The 18,234-nt window shown below is 44.7% G+C and overlaps 1 protein-coding gene and 1 pseudogene across 1 annotated transcript; both read right to left on the bottom strand.

Annotated features, from left to right (window-relative positions):
* LOC136487864 (uncharacterized) overlaps window positions 1–9,708 on the bottom strand; it is a 30,734-nt pseudogene extending 21,026 nt beyond the window's left edge.
* A 5,410-nt stretch (window positions 9,709–15,118) lies between these two features.
* On the bottom strand, window positions 15,119–17,115 carry LOC136487869 (uncharacterized). Its single transcript, XM_066484978.1, has 2 exons — window positions 16,725–17,115; window positions 15,119–16,293 (listed from the first exon to the last, which is right to left on the bottom strand). Exons 1-2 carry the CDS (start codon window positions 16,959–16,961, stop codon window positions 15,364–15,366), a joined length of 1,167 nt encoding a protein of 388 aa, XP_066341075.1. The 5' UTR covers window positions 16,962–17,115; the 3' UTR covers window positions 15,119–15,363.
* Between the last annotated feature and the right edge of the window lie 1,119 nt (window positions 17,116–18,234).

An 18,234-nucleotide genomic window follows, 5' to 3' on the forward strand; every position in this document is an offset into this window, starting at 1 on the left:
CAATATGCACAAGTGCTCAAGTGGTTGGATTGCTCTCTTTTTGAATTTCTCTCAACCCACTAATGGATTTGGCAATTTAGATCACACACTCACTAAGAGAGGGTTTAGGAGAGTTGGCGAAACTCAAAAATATGCTAGAGAATCAGCAGCCCCCAAAGGTGGAGGCTTAGGGGTATTTATAGCCCCTTTGAAAAACTAGTCGTTTTCTAGCCGTTGCCCGGACACGTCTAGTTTGACTTGCACTGCACCAACAGTCACTGAGTTAAAATATGCGAGGTGTTGGAACTCCCGACGCCTCCTGAGACTTCTGACTGTCGGAACTCCTGACCAACTCAAGTCAGAACTCCCGACCCTTGGCTCGTTTGAAAACTAGCCATTGGGCTCTGGTCAACTATACCGGACACGTCCGGTAGCATACCGGACACATCCAGTGTGATCAGGCAGTCAACTCTCCAAGTTAGTTAAACGCGAGACGTCGAAACTCCTGATGATTGTCAGAACTCCCGACGAACCAACCCGAGAACACCAAGAATTTTGCCGTGGTTGGGCAAATACTGGACACGTCCGGTATTGCCAGACTAGCAAAAACCAGTTAGCTCTTTTGTCTCTCAAACACTCAAAACTCACATGGGTTCACATGAGCACTTATGAATGATTATCTATCAACATGATGCATCCCTCTTAATAGTACGACATACCTATTAAATTCAAGATCAAAGGAAAAATGAATTTATACCGCTTGAGTTGATCTCTTTTGAATTGATGTCGTCTCTTTCAATCTTCATCAAGTAAGGGTGCCAACATGTTGATATTGATCTTTTCACTTGAGCATAGCCATCTTGAGCACACGACTTGATTCCATTCATCAAATATGAATAACTCCTAATGCATCAAGTCACTTCTAACACTTTGTCTAATATAGATTTGATCCTCCACATCAATATGACCATCATAGCTTGATTAGTACCTCAACTAAATGCAAGTACTTTCTTCTTCACCCTAGCTAGGTTCTTCGGTCGCCAAGCCGTCACTTGCCCATCACCCTTGCTTAGTACCTCAAAACCTTTCCTTGCTATCTTCACCATCTCAAGTCATCAAGTCACATCTTGTGTTGAATCATCCATTCATTTGTATTGTTATCTTTTTCATTTCAATTAAGCAAGCTTCAAATATGAGACCATTCCATATGCAATCCCTCATGTCTCATTAATTAATTCTTATCATGCTTGCTTTCACATAGTACATGGAAATCCCACAATAAATAAGCCTTTGCATGAATTCCATTTGCATTGTTGTCTTGTGCTTGAACTAGATTGTTTATACAACAACATATCATTTTGGCTTTATACAATTTAATCAAGTATGTATGAGATAACCAATTTCCTGTCCAACACTTAGTGAATATGTTAGATCTTTAATCGTGTTGTCATTCAATCATCCAAAACCCACTAAAGGGCTAGATGCACTTTCAATCTCCCCCTTTTTGGTGATTGGTGACAACCCGATTAAAGCTTGCAAAATGATATAAAAATTTAGGCTTTTGGGTTCAATGATTTATAGAAGGCTCCCCCTTAATATGTGCAATATGAATTGAATTCTCAAGTGACCTCAAATGTCAATTTGCACATACTAAAACACATAGGAGACTCCCCCTAAATCATTGCAGTGCATCCGGGGGGTGCAAGTGTGTGTGACAAAATAAAAATCATGATGCATATGGCATGATATATCACATAAGAATAAATAGAAAGCATCACACCATACATTTTCAATCTAAAACATGCATGGTTCTTATGAAAGTAAATACATCATATATATCACACACATAGCACTCATCACAAAGATTTCTCAAGCCCATAAGCCACTAATATAAATAAAGATAATGTCTCAAGAGATACATAGATAAAGCTCAAAATCTCAACTCTCACAAGATATAAAGTCTCAACTCACAAGATATAACAATGAACATACCACATGAAAAGACTACAGTTGCAGTACATATCTTTAGGTACAAAAGATAAACTCATAAAGCACAACCCTGAAGCTTTAATCACTAATTCTCCCCCTTTGTCATCCATCACCATAAAAGTTCTGACAAAGAGAACTAAGCACAAAGAGGGGCTTCTAGCTATATCTAATCACTGAGATCACTCATCACCATCTTCATCTTCGTCTCTGCCTTCTCTATCATCATCTGAATGTGGAGCACCAGGTGGGCGAGAACCACCCTCACCAGACGGGTCATAGCCACTAGACCCGTAGTAGCTGAAACCACCTATGAGGTCACCCCACCAGTCTAAAGCATACTCATCTGTAGCACTAGGACGTGGTTGAGAGTGAGTAGGCACACGAGCCTATAGTGGTAAAATGTTAGGGTGCTCTGGTGCCTGCTGCTATTGCTGCTCCTGTCGCTGAAGAAACTCAGCAAACTCTCTGTCATACCTGGCCTGCTGCTGCTCCTCAGTCTTAGGCTCACTGGCTGCCTCATCTGATAGTCAAGACCTAGGAGGCTCAAGCTCAAGTCTAGCAGTAATCTGCTTCAGAGTTCGAGTGTCCTTTCTCCTAGCCTCCCTCTCCTTCTGCTGCCTAATCTATGTGTCCCTACACATCCCAAAGATAGAACTAAAGAATCTATGGATGGGCGAGGGAGGACTGCCACAACGTGTAGTAGAACAAGAGTGAGAACCACGTGGCGGAGGGGAAGCTCTTCCTGCTGCTACACCACCTATAGGTGCATCTGCTTCAGCTGCTGCTGCTCCCCCTGGACCTACTGGAGGTACTCCAATCTCAGGTAGATCTACAACTATTTTTAGGGCCTTATGAATCTTATCATACTCAAAGGTATGCCCTGTGACCTGCTCAATCATGTGCATAATGTACGAAGCAAAACCACAGCCCTTGAGGGGCCTCTCTCCAACACTCCTAATCTCACACCAGATGAAGTCGAATACACTAAAGGGTCGTGCATCTGGTGCCATCCTATGGAGCAGGTTCCTAAAATAGTCTGCAATGTTTCCCTTGTCTCCACCCTTGCAGTCAATGGTCTTCCTGAACATCCTGTCCAGGTATCTATAGGTAGGGTGAAGACCTAGAACCTTCCCCACTGCTCCTCTCTCACCCCCTGGTGGATACATGTAGGTGAGATGCTCGGGTGGTAGCACCTGCTCAGTGTGAACCCTATCTTTCAGAAGATCCTCCTCTGAGAAGCCAAGTAGAGCTACAAAAGCATCATAATCCACACTGTACCACTGGTCCTCAAGCATCCAGTGCATACGTCTCTCATCCTCCTCAACATACAAAGTGGCACAGAATTGAGCTATCACCTCTATGTTCCAGTAATGTTGGAACTCCATGATCTCATATACCCCTGTATGCTCACAAATGGCAATAGCATGATCAATGGAGGACTTCTGCCAATCTCTGATGTACTGCCAGTCAATTCATTGAGATCTGGCAACCACAGGGTTCCTGGTGAGTATCACATTAGAGTAGAAATCCATGTGAAAGGCTGTCTGAAATCGATGATCAAACTGAATCCTAGGCAAACTCCTTGGATCAATTCTCCTCTCATCTCTAGCTCTTCTTGTCATGCCTTTCCCTCGATAGTCAACTCTAGAAACATAAGAGGGTACACTAGGTGGATGTGTCTCAAGTAAGCCAAAGTGCATACCCTGACCTAGCTGGTGCTGAACTAGGGGTACTGCTTGCTCCTCAATCTCTTACTCATCATCTAAGCTGCCACCATTAGAACCTCTGTCAGTGTTCTTCCTCTTTCTGTCTCTGGGCTCCACTCTATATTCATCAGTTTCATCATCATCAGAAGAGGGGTTGCTATCACCATCACCAAGTACCTACATCATTAACCTAAGCACACTTTGGTACCCAACTCTTGTTGGGTCCTTTTGGGTTAGTCAATAAGTGCTTAGGTACCCAAATGGCTTTAGTACTAGTTTGTGGTGAACACATCACCTTGCTAGTGCTAACTCCATTTGTGGTCTTCCTAAGCATATCATTACAAACAAATGTGTTCAGCTTAGGAGTGTTACCATTTGGGCATTCATAGCTTAGATGCCCCTTTCTTCTACAAGCATAGCATATGCGGCCTTTGTTTGCTATATGCTTGTTTTGCTTGTATGGACATCTATCAACCTTGTGGCCCATCTCATTGCATCCATAGCATCTTCTTGTTGTAACTTGGGCTTCCTTTCTTGCCTCTTTGTATATTGGGCATTTCTTGGTAGGATGCCCCAATTTCTTGCACATGAGACAAGCGCTTTGTGCATCACTTTTCTTTTGTTTGGCCAACTTGTTTGAGGCCTTTTGTTCGGCCGCTTCACACTTATCGGCCCAACTCTTATGTGGACACATAGCCCACTCATGTCCATATAATCCACAACCATAGCATAACCTTTTTCCATGTTTCTTGCTCTTGGTTGTGTTGGCCTTGCATGAAATGTGATTCTTTTTTTGGGCTTTGGAGGAAGCAAGGTTTGAACCCTTCTCAAGCTTCTTCACCAAATTATCACGGTTATCTTGAGAAGGTTGTGCTTTCTCCTTACCCTTCAACTGAATCACATCTTTCTTTAATCTTTCCACCTCTTCTTTGAGCTCTATGTTTTCTATGAGATTTAGCTCAATCGAAGATTGGCTTGCTTGAGGAGCACACTCATTATACAAGAAGTATTTAATTGAGATGGTGTACTAGTGAGTGAATGTGTGAGAGGTTGAGAAAATTTTGCTGATGTGATCACAACCTCATGAGCCACCTCAAGCGTGATGCTTGATTCAACTACTTCCTCATGAGAGCACTTTAGATGAACATAGTTTGCTTGTAGCATATTATACTTGCTTGATAGTTCATCTAGCCTTGCCTTGAGCTCAAAGTTTTCCTTCTCTAGTTGTGAAACACTAGAAGAGGAGTTAGTAACTAAAGCATGCTCAAGTGACAAATTTTCATACCTTTCACTTAGAGCCTTTAGTTCTTCCATCTTGGAGATGAGAAAAAATTCTTGCTTTTGAAGTGATTGCTCTTGTTTCCCATTCTCTTCTTCAAGTTCATCATTCTTTTCAACTATCTTCATGATGATGAACTTGTCTTTGTGGTTGAGATGATCAAGGTTGTAGTTGTCTTCAACTTCAACATCACTCTTATCTTGATCATCCACTTGTGCTTTCTCCTTTTCTTGATCTTTCTTGTTACTCTTCTTCTTGCTTTTCTTGGCCATGAGACACAAGTGATGAGAATAATGAGATACTGAGGTTGACTCATCACTTGGTCACCACCGGTCTTGAGCATCCTTGCAAATAGCTGCTTGCTGCTCTGTCCGGTATGTGCAGGCAGACAACAAGTCATGTGCTGCTTGCACTTCTTGCTCTGGCTTGGCGCTCTTGAGGTCTTGTGAGGCTTCTTCGCTGCATGAAGACACAATGGACATACTTTCCATTGAATTGCATTCATTAGCATCATCATCACATTTGGATTTTCCATATAATTCAACAAGTCTAGTCCAAATGAGATGAGCACTCTCCGGAGGTGGTTGTCCATTAAAGATTGCCTCATCTTGAACCTCTGCACTCAATGTACTCAAAATGACATTAATAGCTTGAGCATTGAGTTGCACGCATATCTCTTCCTCTTTTGACAAATTTTTGTAGTTGCTCCAATCAACTAAAGGAAGAGGTATGCTTGCATCCACAATATGCTCAACAAGAGGACTAATATCCCTAAAAGCATTGAGTACATGAATTGACCAAGGTAGAAAGTTTGAACCATCATTTTGGAGAAGCACCGGCTCCAACTCAATAGGTGTCGACATCCTTTTCTCATGGCGGTGAAGCTTTAGGTGAGAACCTCGTTGTGATACCACTTGAAAGGACCTAGGATGCCACCTAGAGGGGGGTGAATAGGCGTTTCTAAAAATTAACACCTTTAAATGCGGAAATGATTTAGTAATGGGAGTTTCCAAAATGGAAACTCCAAACTAAGAGTAATACCACCCCTCACAAGTTAGTCTATGAGTAAATAAATAATATTAAATAATCCTGGGAGCCTAGAACCTGCAACACAAGAGTTAGAACATGGATCAAATAAATTCAGCACTGAGCTCTAATACCGGACGTGTCCAGTAGGTATACCGGACATACACGTGTTCTGCAGAACTGCCCCAAACTTGCTCCTTTTGATTTCAATCTTCAGACCAACCTGTAGGCACCCACTAAAGATTGTGCCACACACAGGTAACCTGCACAAGAGCTAGAGCAACACAAATATCAAATGAAATACGAATTGATACACGATATTTGTTTTATCAAAGTTTGGACTTATTCGAGTCCTACTCTCCATTGAGAGGGTTGTGGGCGACCCAGCGAAGGTCAGCGCTAGAGGGTACCATGAAGGTCACTCTAGCTAGAGTCTTTTCTAACTCCTTTTTCTCCTTCCACTAGTTGATTTTGAGGTGGCGGAATCGACCATTACAAACTTTCCGAGGCACACCACAATCTCTTGGGTTCTCTCCAGCGATGCCTAGCCGTCTAGGACCGAAGAGTCCAAGAGTAACAAATGCAAATCACGAGATTGAAAATATGCACAAGTGCTCAAGTGGTTGGATTGCTCTCTTTTTTAATTTCTCTCAACCCACTAATGGATTTGGCAATTTGGATCACACACTCACTAAGAGAGGGTTTAAGATAGTTGGCAAAGCTCAAAAACATGCTAGAGGATCAGTAGAATCAGCAGCCCCCAAAGGCAGAGGCTTGGGGTATTTATAGCCCCTTTGAAAAACTAGCCATTTTCTAGCTGTTGCCATATACCAGACATGTCCGGTATGACTTGCACTGTGCCAACGGTCACTGAGTTAAAGTATGTGAGGTGTTGGAACTCCCGATGCTTCCTAGGACTTTCGACTGTCAGAACTCCCAACCAACTCAAGTCGAAACTCTCGACCCTCGGCTCATTTGAAAACAAGCCGTTGGGCTCTGGTCAACTATACCGGACACGTCCAGTAGCATACCAGACACGTTTGGTGTGACTAGGCAGTCAACTCTCCAAGTTAGTTAAGCATGAGACGTCGAAACTCCCGATGATTGCTAGAACTCCCGACTATCGGAACTTCCGACTCACATCGGAACTCCCGACGAACCAACCCGAGAACACCAAGAATTTTGTCGTGGCTAGGCAAATACCGGACATGTCCGGTATTGCCAGACCAGCAAAAACCAGTTAGCTCTTTTGTCTCTCAAACACTCAAAACTCATATGGGTTAGCATGAGCACTTATGAATGATTATCTATCAACATGATACATCCCTCTTAATAGTACGGCATACCTATTAAACTCAAGATCAAAGGAAAAACGAATTTATACCGCTTGAGTTGATCTCTTTTGAATTGATGTCGTCTCTTTCAATCTTCATCAAGTAAGGGTTCCAACATGTTGAAATTGATCTTTTCACTTGAGCATAGCCATCTTGAGGACGTGACTTGATTCCATTCATCAAATATGAATAACTCCAAATGCATCAAGTCACTTCCAACACTTTGTCCAATATAGATTTGATCCTCCACGTCAATATGACCATCATAGCTTGATTAGTACCTCAACTAAATGCAAGTACTTTCTTCTTCACCCTAGCTAGGTTCTTCGGTCACCAAGCCGTCACTTGCCCTTCACCCTTGCTTAGTACCTCGAAACCTTTTCTTGCTATCTTCACCATCTCAAGTTATCAAATCACATCTTATGTCGAATCATCCATTCATTGGTATTGTTATCTTTTTCATTTCAATTAAGCAAGCTTTCAATATGAGACCATTCCATATGCAATCCCACATGTCTCATTAATTAATTCTTACCGTGCTTGCTTTCACATAGTACATGGAAATCCCACAATAAATAAGCCTTTGCATGAATTCCATTTGCATTGTTGTCTTATGCTTGAACTAGATTATTTATACAACAACACATCATTTTGGCTTTATACAATTTAATCAAGTATCTATGAGATAACCAATTTCCTGTCCAACACTTAGTGAATATGTTAGATCTTTAATCGTGTTGTCATTCAATCATCCAAAACCCACTAAAGGGCTAGATGCACTTTCAAGGAGCTCGTGCAGAATCCCACGCAGCGAGGGGAGGGGAGGAGCTCGTGCGGAATCCTAGCCGCAACCTGGCCTCCTATGCCTCCGCAGCCTGGCCTGGAGTGCGCCTGAGCCTACGACTAAAGAGAGTGCAAGTCGGCGAAGGCGTTCAGACCCAGAGCGTGGCCTGCGACTCCAGCACGGGAGGCGACGTGGTGCGCCGTCTCCTTGAACGTGTCGAATCGGTGGAGCTTCTCCATGGGGTCACGTTCTACATTGTAGCATGCACCCCACCGCTGATGAAGCCCCTATAGCGACGCCTCAGAGTTGAGGTTGTCGGTGGTGAACTTGACGCTGGTGGCTGCGGCCGGCTCTAGTAGAGCTAGCAGTGCCTGCAACGCCACCATGTCTGCTAGCTTGGCAACTTGCTGCTTCATCATGGTCGTCTCGGTGGAGCTAGCGATCGGCCTGCTAACACTACTACTCTCTGGTTTATTTGGTGATAGATATTATGCGAGCTAGGTAGCTATGTACGTACATGTTCGTGTTGTGGAAGAAGCGATGGATCGAAGTGATAGATATGGGCCAGACGGAGCTGCGGTGCCTCCTTTTATAGATGGGTAGCCAGCCAGTGGTGCGCCACGTGAGTCGAACCTCGCAGAAGATGCAGGTGCGCTGCGGCAAGCCAGGGATCGAACGAGCTAGCTGTCTAGCTGCTTGTTTGCATTGGCGTCGTTTGGGGAGCCAATCTAATAGCCGGTGGTTGGGCTAGCTGCTTCGGTTAGTTCGGTGTACGCCAGCTGGGTCTGACACGGCCAACTCACTCCCAGGCTAGCTCACGCGCTCGCGTCGAGACGGTAGCCGCCGCTCATGAATGTCATGCCGGCCTACCGCGGGCTATGTGAACCCGCAAGTTATTGGTTGCCGTTGTCTCAAGATAAGGTGGGCGACCGAGATTAACATGGATCAAATCGAAGCACCTCCTGGCCGATCGGTGGCATGCAGTTTTCACGAGCTCCTCCCCTCCCCTCGCTGCGTGGTGATGACTAGAGGTTGAGGATGAAGCTGACATGTGGGGCCCACACATCAGAGAGTAGAGGGAGAGCAGCAGCATGGGTAAATAGGTCATTTCCCGTTCTAAGTGAGGGCTTCCAGGCTCGCTGCCACGCTGGCATGCCCACCTGGCGTGCCACATCAGAGAAAGTGGCAAAAGCGTATGAGTTTCAGTGTCACATAAAACTAGCATACGGAGGAGTGTCGTCCGTGAGGATGGCGAAAAGTTAAAAATCCCGTTTGTGGAGCATGGACCTGACAGAGCCACCCAAAGCCCCGAGTGGAACAGAGAGGAGAGAGAAAGGATAGGAAGGGAGGGGCGGAGATGGGGAGCTGACCTTTTGGTCGGAGAGGGAGAGGTCAGCGATGAGGTCCCATGGGGAGCGGCTGAGCTCATAGGGCTCCGCAGAGGAAGCAAAGGTGCTCAAGAAGCCGGCCCGCCGCTGGATTCGGGCGCAGAGCATGGCGTCGGGTGCGGCGGCGGTAGCAGGTTGAACCGAGGCGCCGCATCAACAGTCGGGCGGCGGAGGTGGAGTACGCAGAGCCTAGGAGGCGGGAGGCGCTCTTGCGGATCAGCATGGCGCGTGCAGTGCTTGTGTACTAAAGGTGGAGGGATCTGAGCCTGGGGAGCTAGGGTTTGGGATTTTGGTCGAGTCGGGAGGTGGACTTGTGGAGAAGGCGAGGAAGATGGTGCAAAATGAACGAGAGGGGTGATGGGTGGGTGGGCGCGTCCGATTCCGTAGGCTCCGTTTTCCTTTTGATCTGGCATTTTCCGCTGGTGCGTTGTGCGCTAGCTTCTTGTGATGCTGCCGCTACGGTCACATGTTTGAGATGCCTGTTCCTACGCATGTGTGGGCACGATGATAGCATCCTACTGTACTCTTTAGATCCTCATTTGAAAAGTTATTTTAATAAAATATCACTTTTTACACCTGATCCTATTAAACTTCACTAATTAGCGACCGCCCACTGGATTCTAATCCGACAAACGGTAAGACAACCCACAATTTTTCTTTTCTAGAAAAAAATTGTTTCTGCAATTTTCTATTTTAGAAAGTTATATACTCATAGCTTTTGTGTATAATATTTTGCAGCACATAATTTAAAAACCATAACTTCTAATCATGAAATTTTCAATGTATTTTTTTATATCAGTTTATTTATATACAAATTATCATGACAAGTTTTCTATAAGATCTTTGAAAGCCAATTTTTGTCGGTATTCTTTCATAACAATTTCTCGATATAGCATTTCTATTATAATTTTTATATAATAAATTTGTGAACCACATAACTTACACATATATGTTTTTATTATTCAATTTATACACGACTCCTCAACCTAAAAATTTATACCCAAGTATCAAAGTTGGGCACTCGGATGACGCCATGGTATAAATTCGAGGACTCAAATATTAATATCAAGAGTAGGGGGCCCAGATAGCACCGCCATGTAAGTTTAACGATAACTTATGATTTTCACTAAAAAAGCTTAAGCAATACTCACCAAATAAACTGGTGATGGCAGGAGAAAGCTTCGTTGAAGATAAAATGATACAAGAACGATGGCACCAACATTAAATACCAACATTAATGCTTCTCTATCGTTAACGCTTACCATGCAAAGAAGGTTTGCAACGATGTAAAATCGGTAAAAAGTTGAACAAGAAGGCTCCGTTTCACACAACTCCACTTCTTCAGTTCCAGTTGCAACTCAACCATGTTGATCTAAAGTTATTTTGATAAACTGTTTAGCAAAACAGCTCTATATGTGAAGCTCATTAAAACATGCTCTCATCGAATCTCACGCAGAGCCCACCATAGCAAGTGGAAGCTAGTAGAAGCTACTATTTTCAGCTTCATCTTCCATCCACCCTATGTGAGAGCATGTTTGAAGGAGCTCCTTAGGTGAATTATTTCATTTTATCCTCTTTGGCACAAATGACTCCAAACAGCTCCTAGAGCTGGTGGTCAAGCTGTGCAAAATGGGTCGAAGTGGAGAAGTTGAGGGATGGGTTCCTTATTTGAAGCTAGGACCATGATACTCCTTAGAAAGATTATAAACCCAAGCTGGTGGAAAAGTCAACAAGATCTCCAGTAAGTGTAGCGGCTCCTACATCACCAAAAAAATAGGTGATCACTCCTATAGTCCTATTCCTACTTCGTGTATAGTGTCTTCTTCATCACATACACCGGTCTTCACCTTAGGAGATGATGGGGAGATAGTGGAATTTGAGCCAACAGAAACTAGAGGAGGTGTGAACATGAATATGGTGTACTATATACCTCTAGAGTGCTTGAAAAATCTGTTTGAAGTTTTCAGATTTTGAAATTCATTTTTCTGAATTTTCAAAATCAAATGACCTTAGGTGGAGAAAAGATCTAAACAAAGTTTTAGTACTAGAATGGGTCTACAACTTTGTACTTGACTACTCTTTTTTTTTTGAAATTTTCAAAGTACCTCGGATGAAAAAATGATGTAAACCAAAGTTTTAGTAATCAAAGAGGTACGAAGCTTTGTAGTTGATGACATTCTCATTTGAAATCATTTATGATCTGAAAATTATATTTTAAAATTAATAATTTTAAAAAATTATATATTTTTTGAATTTACCAAATGACATTGGATGGACAAATGACCTGAACTAAAGTTGTAGTACTCGAAGGCATCTAAAACGTTTCAGTTCAAACTTTTTCCATTTGATTTCATTTAGGGTCTCAAATATGGATTACAATATTTACTAAAGTGGATATAAAAGGAATATTTCTATTACTCAATCACAATCGACTTTGAGTTATAGTGGTAAGGGGAGTAACACGCATAGTCGAAGGTTGTGAGTTTGATTCCTGGCAACCGCATGCACACGTATGTTTGTACAAAAGCTATTGTGACTTATGACTGCAACACGAGATCGTGATCTCCATGAGGCTGCCTAGTAGGGCCTTCCCCAATTAACTTTTTTGCTATTTTTTTGGCCTCGATTTGTGATTCCTGGAAAAGGATTTCTAGAGGTGTATGGATCTAGATTCGTCTCTAGAAATCGATTTGTAGAGACGATGGAGTCACGTACCTCAACAAATCAATTTTAGGGCGGCTGGACAAGAACCTTTATAAATCATTGATTTGTAGAGACAGACAAGTAGAATAGATAAGTACAGATGGTTGGGCTAGCTGCCTCTTCAAATGTTTTATGTAGTAGTTATTTTGTAGTGCATTCAATGTACATACTGTATAGATAGATGAAAACATAAAGTTGTACATAATAAAATATAAAATTGGAAGATCTTTGAAATCGTTTGTTTGGAAATATCCAAAAAGCTAATTATAGGTTCCTCTCTCTATCAAAACAATAAGACCGTTGTGCCTATTTCTAAACTTGTTGAAGAGATGAGATAGAACAAGGGCCTATGTTTTCTTATCAGAGGTTAGCTCAACCATCAAAATACAAAATTAGGCAAAAAAAAAGAGAGTAAAGTATGGGGAAAAACGAAATTTCCACGAAAGAGAAGCAAATGAAACACTTCCATATAAATTTTCATAGAATGGACGAGGAAGTTTCCATTCCATACATTCTAATTGCTAAGCATGCTCACCAACTTGATTGGGTTCCTTATGATGGGAACTTGTCCACCTGGGTTTAACTCCCTGAATGATGCGGATGTTTGTATTTTCAAGACTTTATTCTATGATTTAACAATGATGTTTTTTCACTGGTAGACGACGTGCCCATCAACAACGAGCTAGGTTCATAAAAATAGGGTGTGTGTGCTTGCGTTTATAAGAGTGAGCGTACATACATGTATAAGAATATGCGTTTGTAGTGTGATTTTGAAAAAAATGCTACACACACTTAGCCCCCTTTGGAACGTAGAAATTTACAGAAATCAGTTTATTTTTATTTTTACAGAGAAAACATAGAAAAAAGAAAAAAAATGGCAGACAGAAACTGGGAGAGGATTATTTGGAGTATTTTTGCTTTTTTTAACCTTGACGCAAACCCCAATAAAACCTTACCATTCCAAATTTGAGGGACAAACCAAATGTGTGCGAGTAGGATTGATTCCAGTTTGCAATCTTTTCCGGACAGCAGAGAAATGATCACCAATTTTCGAAACATCGTGACCTAATCTTAGCAAAAGTTTTGTATTTATTATCTGACAAACCGTTGTATTTCAAACATATAATCCCACGTATTCCACCTACGCAGCGCATAACTACTGTGCCAATACATGTGTATCATACTATTTCCTCTATTTCAGATTGTAAGTTTCTTTTTTTCTAAAAAAAACTTTTTTAGTAAGATACATCATTTATTTAGAAGATAATAAAAAAGACTTACGATTTGAAAGGTAGAGAGAGTACCATACACCGAACACCGAAGTGTTTTGTGCTCAACATATCGTGGCACCGTCTAACCCAACGAGGCACTTATCGAAAAAGAAAAGAAGAAAAGGTTTAAAAAAAGCAGCTGGCCCCACGTCTGCTCTGGAGTCTGGACCAATCCCGCCCGCGAGCACAGACAACGGCCATCGATCGACGGCAAGCCATGCGGCCCGGCTCGGCTAAGAGCCAACTCCAAGAGCATATAAAACTTGGATCTCTAAATTGGCTCTCTGTAAAACTATTTAGACTCTCAGAATAGATACCATCCGCAGCAGCAGAACGTATAAATCAGAATTTCCATTTTTCCTAACCTCTATGGCTCTATGTGAGCACTACCACTAATTAACCGAAAGGTGCAGCGCTGGTTCCAGCAACTCCGATCCTCAGTGCCGAGAGGCTCGACCATGGCTGATTCTTGCTCGTGTGCATCAGGTGCTTCTAGATTAATCTGAAGAAAGATCACGCAATGACTGAAGCAGGAGCATTCAGGGTTTTCTGCAGTCTGCACCCGTTGGTTCTTCAGGAGAGCGAGAGCGCGGCTAGGTACAGAGGCGAAAACGAACCAGCACGGTACGAGTGCTCCGAGTGCAGCAAGGTGTACGCGTCATACCAGGCGCTCGGCAAGCACAAGACGAGACACCCGAAGCCACTCACGACGCGCGCGTCAACCTGCCGGCGCTTCGTCGAGGTGGCCGCCACCGCCAAGAACTTGTCCACGGCACGTGATGCTCTTGGAGCTCGGTTTGCTCCGCTGGCTAAACCTCCACACGGGAACCGCCTGCCCAGCGACGGCCCATCACCCATGCGTCATTAGGGTGGCCTGCAGATGACCGGCCTGTCGTCCAACTAACCTCACCGGCATGATACCGACGGACCTCGGCAAGTGCCCGCAGCAGGAGTCCTCGTTCCTGCAGTAGGAGCCCGCCTGGCGACGACGGCACGGCATGGACGATGTTGCGGCTGCGGTGTAATACTCGATCCTGGCCGACTCGCGAGGGGGACGACGACGCTCGCGCGGAAAAGGCCGCCGGCCGCGCGGCGGATAGCGACGCGCCTGTCCTCTTTCTTTGGCGACCCAGATGAGAATGAAGATTCCGTTGGACATGATTTTGGCTCAAAATCTCTATTTCTATGAATTTGAAGCCGTAGGAGTTGCTCTGAATGGACCACGTCCGCGCGTGCGTGTCGGTGTCGATCGTGAACCGCTCGCCTGCAGTGTCTCCATGGCGTCCGGGCACCAGTTTCTTCTCCTGCCCTTGGGGTTGGGGATAGGAGGGTGCTCGGATTAACCGTACCGACCCGCGCTCCGTGGCCCAGCCGTGACGAAGATTAGCCATGCAGATTGCAGAGTCTAACGGCGCGTGGTTTATTTGTACGTGATATTAAGCAAACCGATCGTTCGTGCACGTGCACGCAGCGACTATACTAAACTGATTCCGGCGTAGTGGGTACGCGACCGATGTACCAGCAACTTACTACGTATATACGAAATCCGTTGAGAAGCAATTGTAAGCGCTGTAACAGGCCAACTGTTGTGCTTTTGCCTCCAAAGGAGCGCTGATTCGAGAGTCCACACACTCCACACGCAAAATATGCAATCTCCATCACTCACCAGGCATAGCATATATGTATCATCAGTTCATTCATCCCAAACGCAACAACAAAGGAAGAAGCACAGAACGCCTCAACACGGCAGAGTAACCATCGAATCGAAAAAAAGGATAATGCAAAAGTCAAACATCTTGTACAACCGGACAACAACAAAACCAGAACAGATCGACTAATTAAGCCAAGGTATACCTGCTAGCATTTCTTCTACGTCGCCGATGCGAGAGCACATATGTAGGTGCTTACATCAAGGACTTGAGCGACCGCGCCTTCACGGGCTTCCTCCACCGCTTCCACGGGATCTTCCTCTTGCCATCACCATTGCTAGCTTTGGGATCACCATTTCCATTCATGCTGTGGCCAGAGATACCAAGTCCATCAAAGTCGTCATCGCTGCTGCTCCCCTCATCGACGCCAGCAATCCCTGCTGTGTCATCTTCGCAGCTAGATGCATCACCGCAGGCTGCAGTCGCAGTCTGATTGGTATCATCATGACCCTCATCAACTTCAGCCTGCTGCTGACTCGGAGAAGCATCATCTTTCGCGTGATCCTCATCTTCTTCTTGCTTTGCAGGCACAGGAGGTCCGTTCATGCCGCCGCTTCTACACTGCCTCTTGGACCGGAATGGGCCGAACCCAGCATAGTAGTAGAAGCCCTCAGTCGCACTGAGGTCACTGCCAGGCTTCTTCTTCCTCGGCTTGTTGCGTGTGGAGGACTTGGAGGCAGCTGCTGGCACCGGCACCGGCACCGGCACCGGCACTGGCGCTGCCTCCTCCAATTTTGCCACAGAGGGGAACTCGAAATCGGGGTTTAAGTAGGAGCGCTTCTGCACGAAATGGTACTCACAGAGGGTGTCGGGTTGGCTCACTGGTCGGTTGCAGTGCCACCGTTTGCCGTCGTTCTTCTTGCACAACCAGACCCGTGCTGCTCCCGCATTCTGCCCCTCCTCTTTCTTGACCTTTGCCTTCTTATTGGCCTCGCCCTCCTTCTCCTTACTCATTGCAGCAGGCTTCTTCACAGTGTCACGGCGCAGCTTCGTGCTATCCCCACCAGCTGCAGCCTGCAGGTTCTTCTTCTTGGTGGAGGAGGCGGCTGGCATGGTGGCTGAGAAGAGCCAGCTCGAGCGGGTCGTGACATGGACGAAGTACTTATCCACGATGTCATCCTCCACCTAATTCAATGAAACACCCAGACAAGTTAATTAATCGAAACAAAAGCACGCACAGACGGATTCCCAAACCGCAGGCGGGACGAAATGGGGGCGCGGATCTAGGGCTCGACCCCGGCCGCCGCCCCAGCGAATCCAAACCTAGGCGCGCCGCGGTCCCGAAATTAGCACGAAGGAAGAGTAGCTAACCGCTCCTAAACACTAGCCAGGCGAGTATCTCCAGCCGAAACAGCCTGCTGGACGGCTATTTGGACCCGCCGGCCAACCCTAGCAACATAGACGAACCGAACACAGCGACAGGGAAAGCTGCTGCTGCTGCTGCTGCGACTCTCATCAAACCAGCGAGTTTGCGGCGCATGGAGCGCAGAGCCACCCGAAGTGCGGAACTGAGAGGAGAGAGTGAGGAGGAGGGGGTGGGGAGCGGAGGCGCTGACCTGTGGGTCGGAGAGGGAGAGCTCGGCGATGAGGTCCCATGGCGAGCGGCTGAGCTCGCAGGGCTCCGCAGAGGAAGCAGAGGGGCCCGAGAAGCCGGTCGCGGAGCACGGAGCCAGATGCGCCGCCGGCGCTGGCGGCGGCAGCAGGTCGAACGCAGGCGCCGCACCAACGGGCGGGGCAGCGGAGGCGGAGTAGGCAGAGCCTAGGAGGCGGGAGGCGCTCTTGCGGATCCGCATGCTGCCTACCGCGCTGAAGGGCCGAAGGTGGAGGGATCTGAGCCGGGGGCGCTAGGGTTTGGGATTTTGGTGGAGTCGGGAGGTGGACTTGTTGTGGAGGAGGCGAGGAAGATGGCGCAAAATAAACGAGAGAGGGTGATGGATGGGTGGTGGACCGGTGGGCTTAGCTTGCGTCCGATTCGGTAGGCTCCCTTCCCTTTTTATTTCGGTCTGGCCTTTTCCGCTGGTGCGCAGTGCGCTAGCTTCATGTGGCGTTGGCGCTACGGCCACATCTCGAGATGCCCGGCGCGCGCTCCAGTTGCTACGCGTGCGTGGGCACGTGCATACCATCTCTAACAGTTTTTACTGAACTGCGCTTTCTAAATCGTCATTTTCAATTATTTTAATACAAATCGCTCTTTATATCCCATCTCACTAATTAGTGTTTTCAAATTTCAAAATTTATGAAGTCATCACATGACAAGAAAGTTCAAGCATCCGAATAAAGTCGTGGAGGCCAAACTTAAATCTGAGTGAGCACGTTCTACCACAAGAAACCTAACCAACTGAGCTGTGCTTAATTCATCTCACACGTTAGTGTTCTAATCCAGTGATAACGATGGAACACCCATAACTTTTCTTTTCTAGAAAAAAATTGTTTCCACAACTTTCTATTTTAAAAAATTACAAAGTTATACTCACAACTATTATGTATAATATTTTAGTGATTTCTAATCATAGTTTTTCAATGTATTTTTTGACATTTGTTTATATAAACTTATCATGATAACTTTTCTATATGACATCTGAAACCCAACTTTTGTTCATAGTTATCCAACATACAAATTTTTCATAACAATTCCTCAATATAGCATTTCTAGCATAAATTTGCTGACAAACATAACTTACAAGTAAACTTCTACATATAAGTTTTTGTTGTTCAATGTTTTTTTGGGAAATATTTATACACCACCCCTCACAACCTAAAGGTTTTATACCCTAGTATCAAAGTTACAGAGTTTGGGGACCCAGATGACATCGCGATACAAAATTCGAGGACTCAAGTATTAAAACAAAGAGCAGTGTCACCCTTTAGCGTTTAGGCCGTTTAGACGGTGTTTAAATGGAGTTAAACGATCTAAATGGTTTTACACAATATTACCCAAAATGTATATTTATTGATGTAAAATCAATTATCCTAGCATTTATACATATTTATGCAAGTACATATCAATTATTTTAGTATGTGTATATGTTTATGCCGCAAAAAGAATCAAATATACATATTTATGCA

Source organism: Miscanthus floridulus, chromosome 1 (assembly GCF_019320115.1).
Source record: "Miscanthus floridulus cultivar M001 chromosome 1, ASM1932011v1, whole genome shotgun sequence".
In the NCBI taxonomy this organism is placed as follows: Eukaryota; Viridiplantae; Streptophyta; class Magnoliopsida; order Poales; family Poaceae; genus Miscanthus; species Miscanthus floridulus.

Coding starts and splice junctions, on each gene's coding strand:
- LOC136487869 (XM_066484978.1), bottom strand. CDS start 16,961: ATGCGGATCCGCAAGAGCGCCTCCCGCCTCCTAGGCTCTGCCTACTCC. Junction 16,294..16,724: donor TCTCCCTCTCCGACCCACAG/GTCAGCGCCTCC, acceptor TCATTGAATTAG/GTGGAGGATGACATCGTGGA.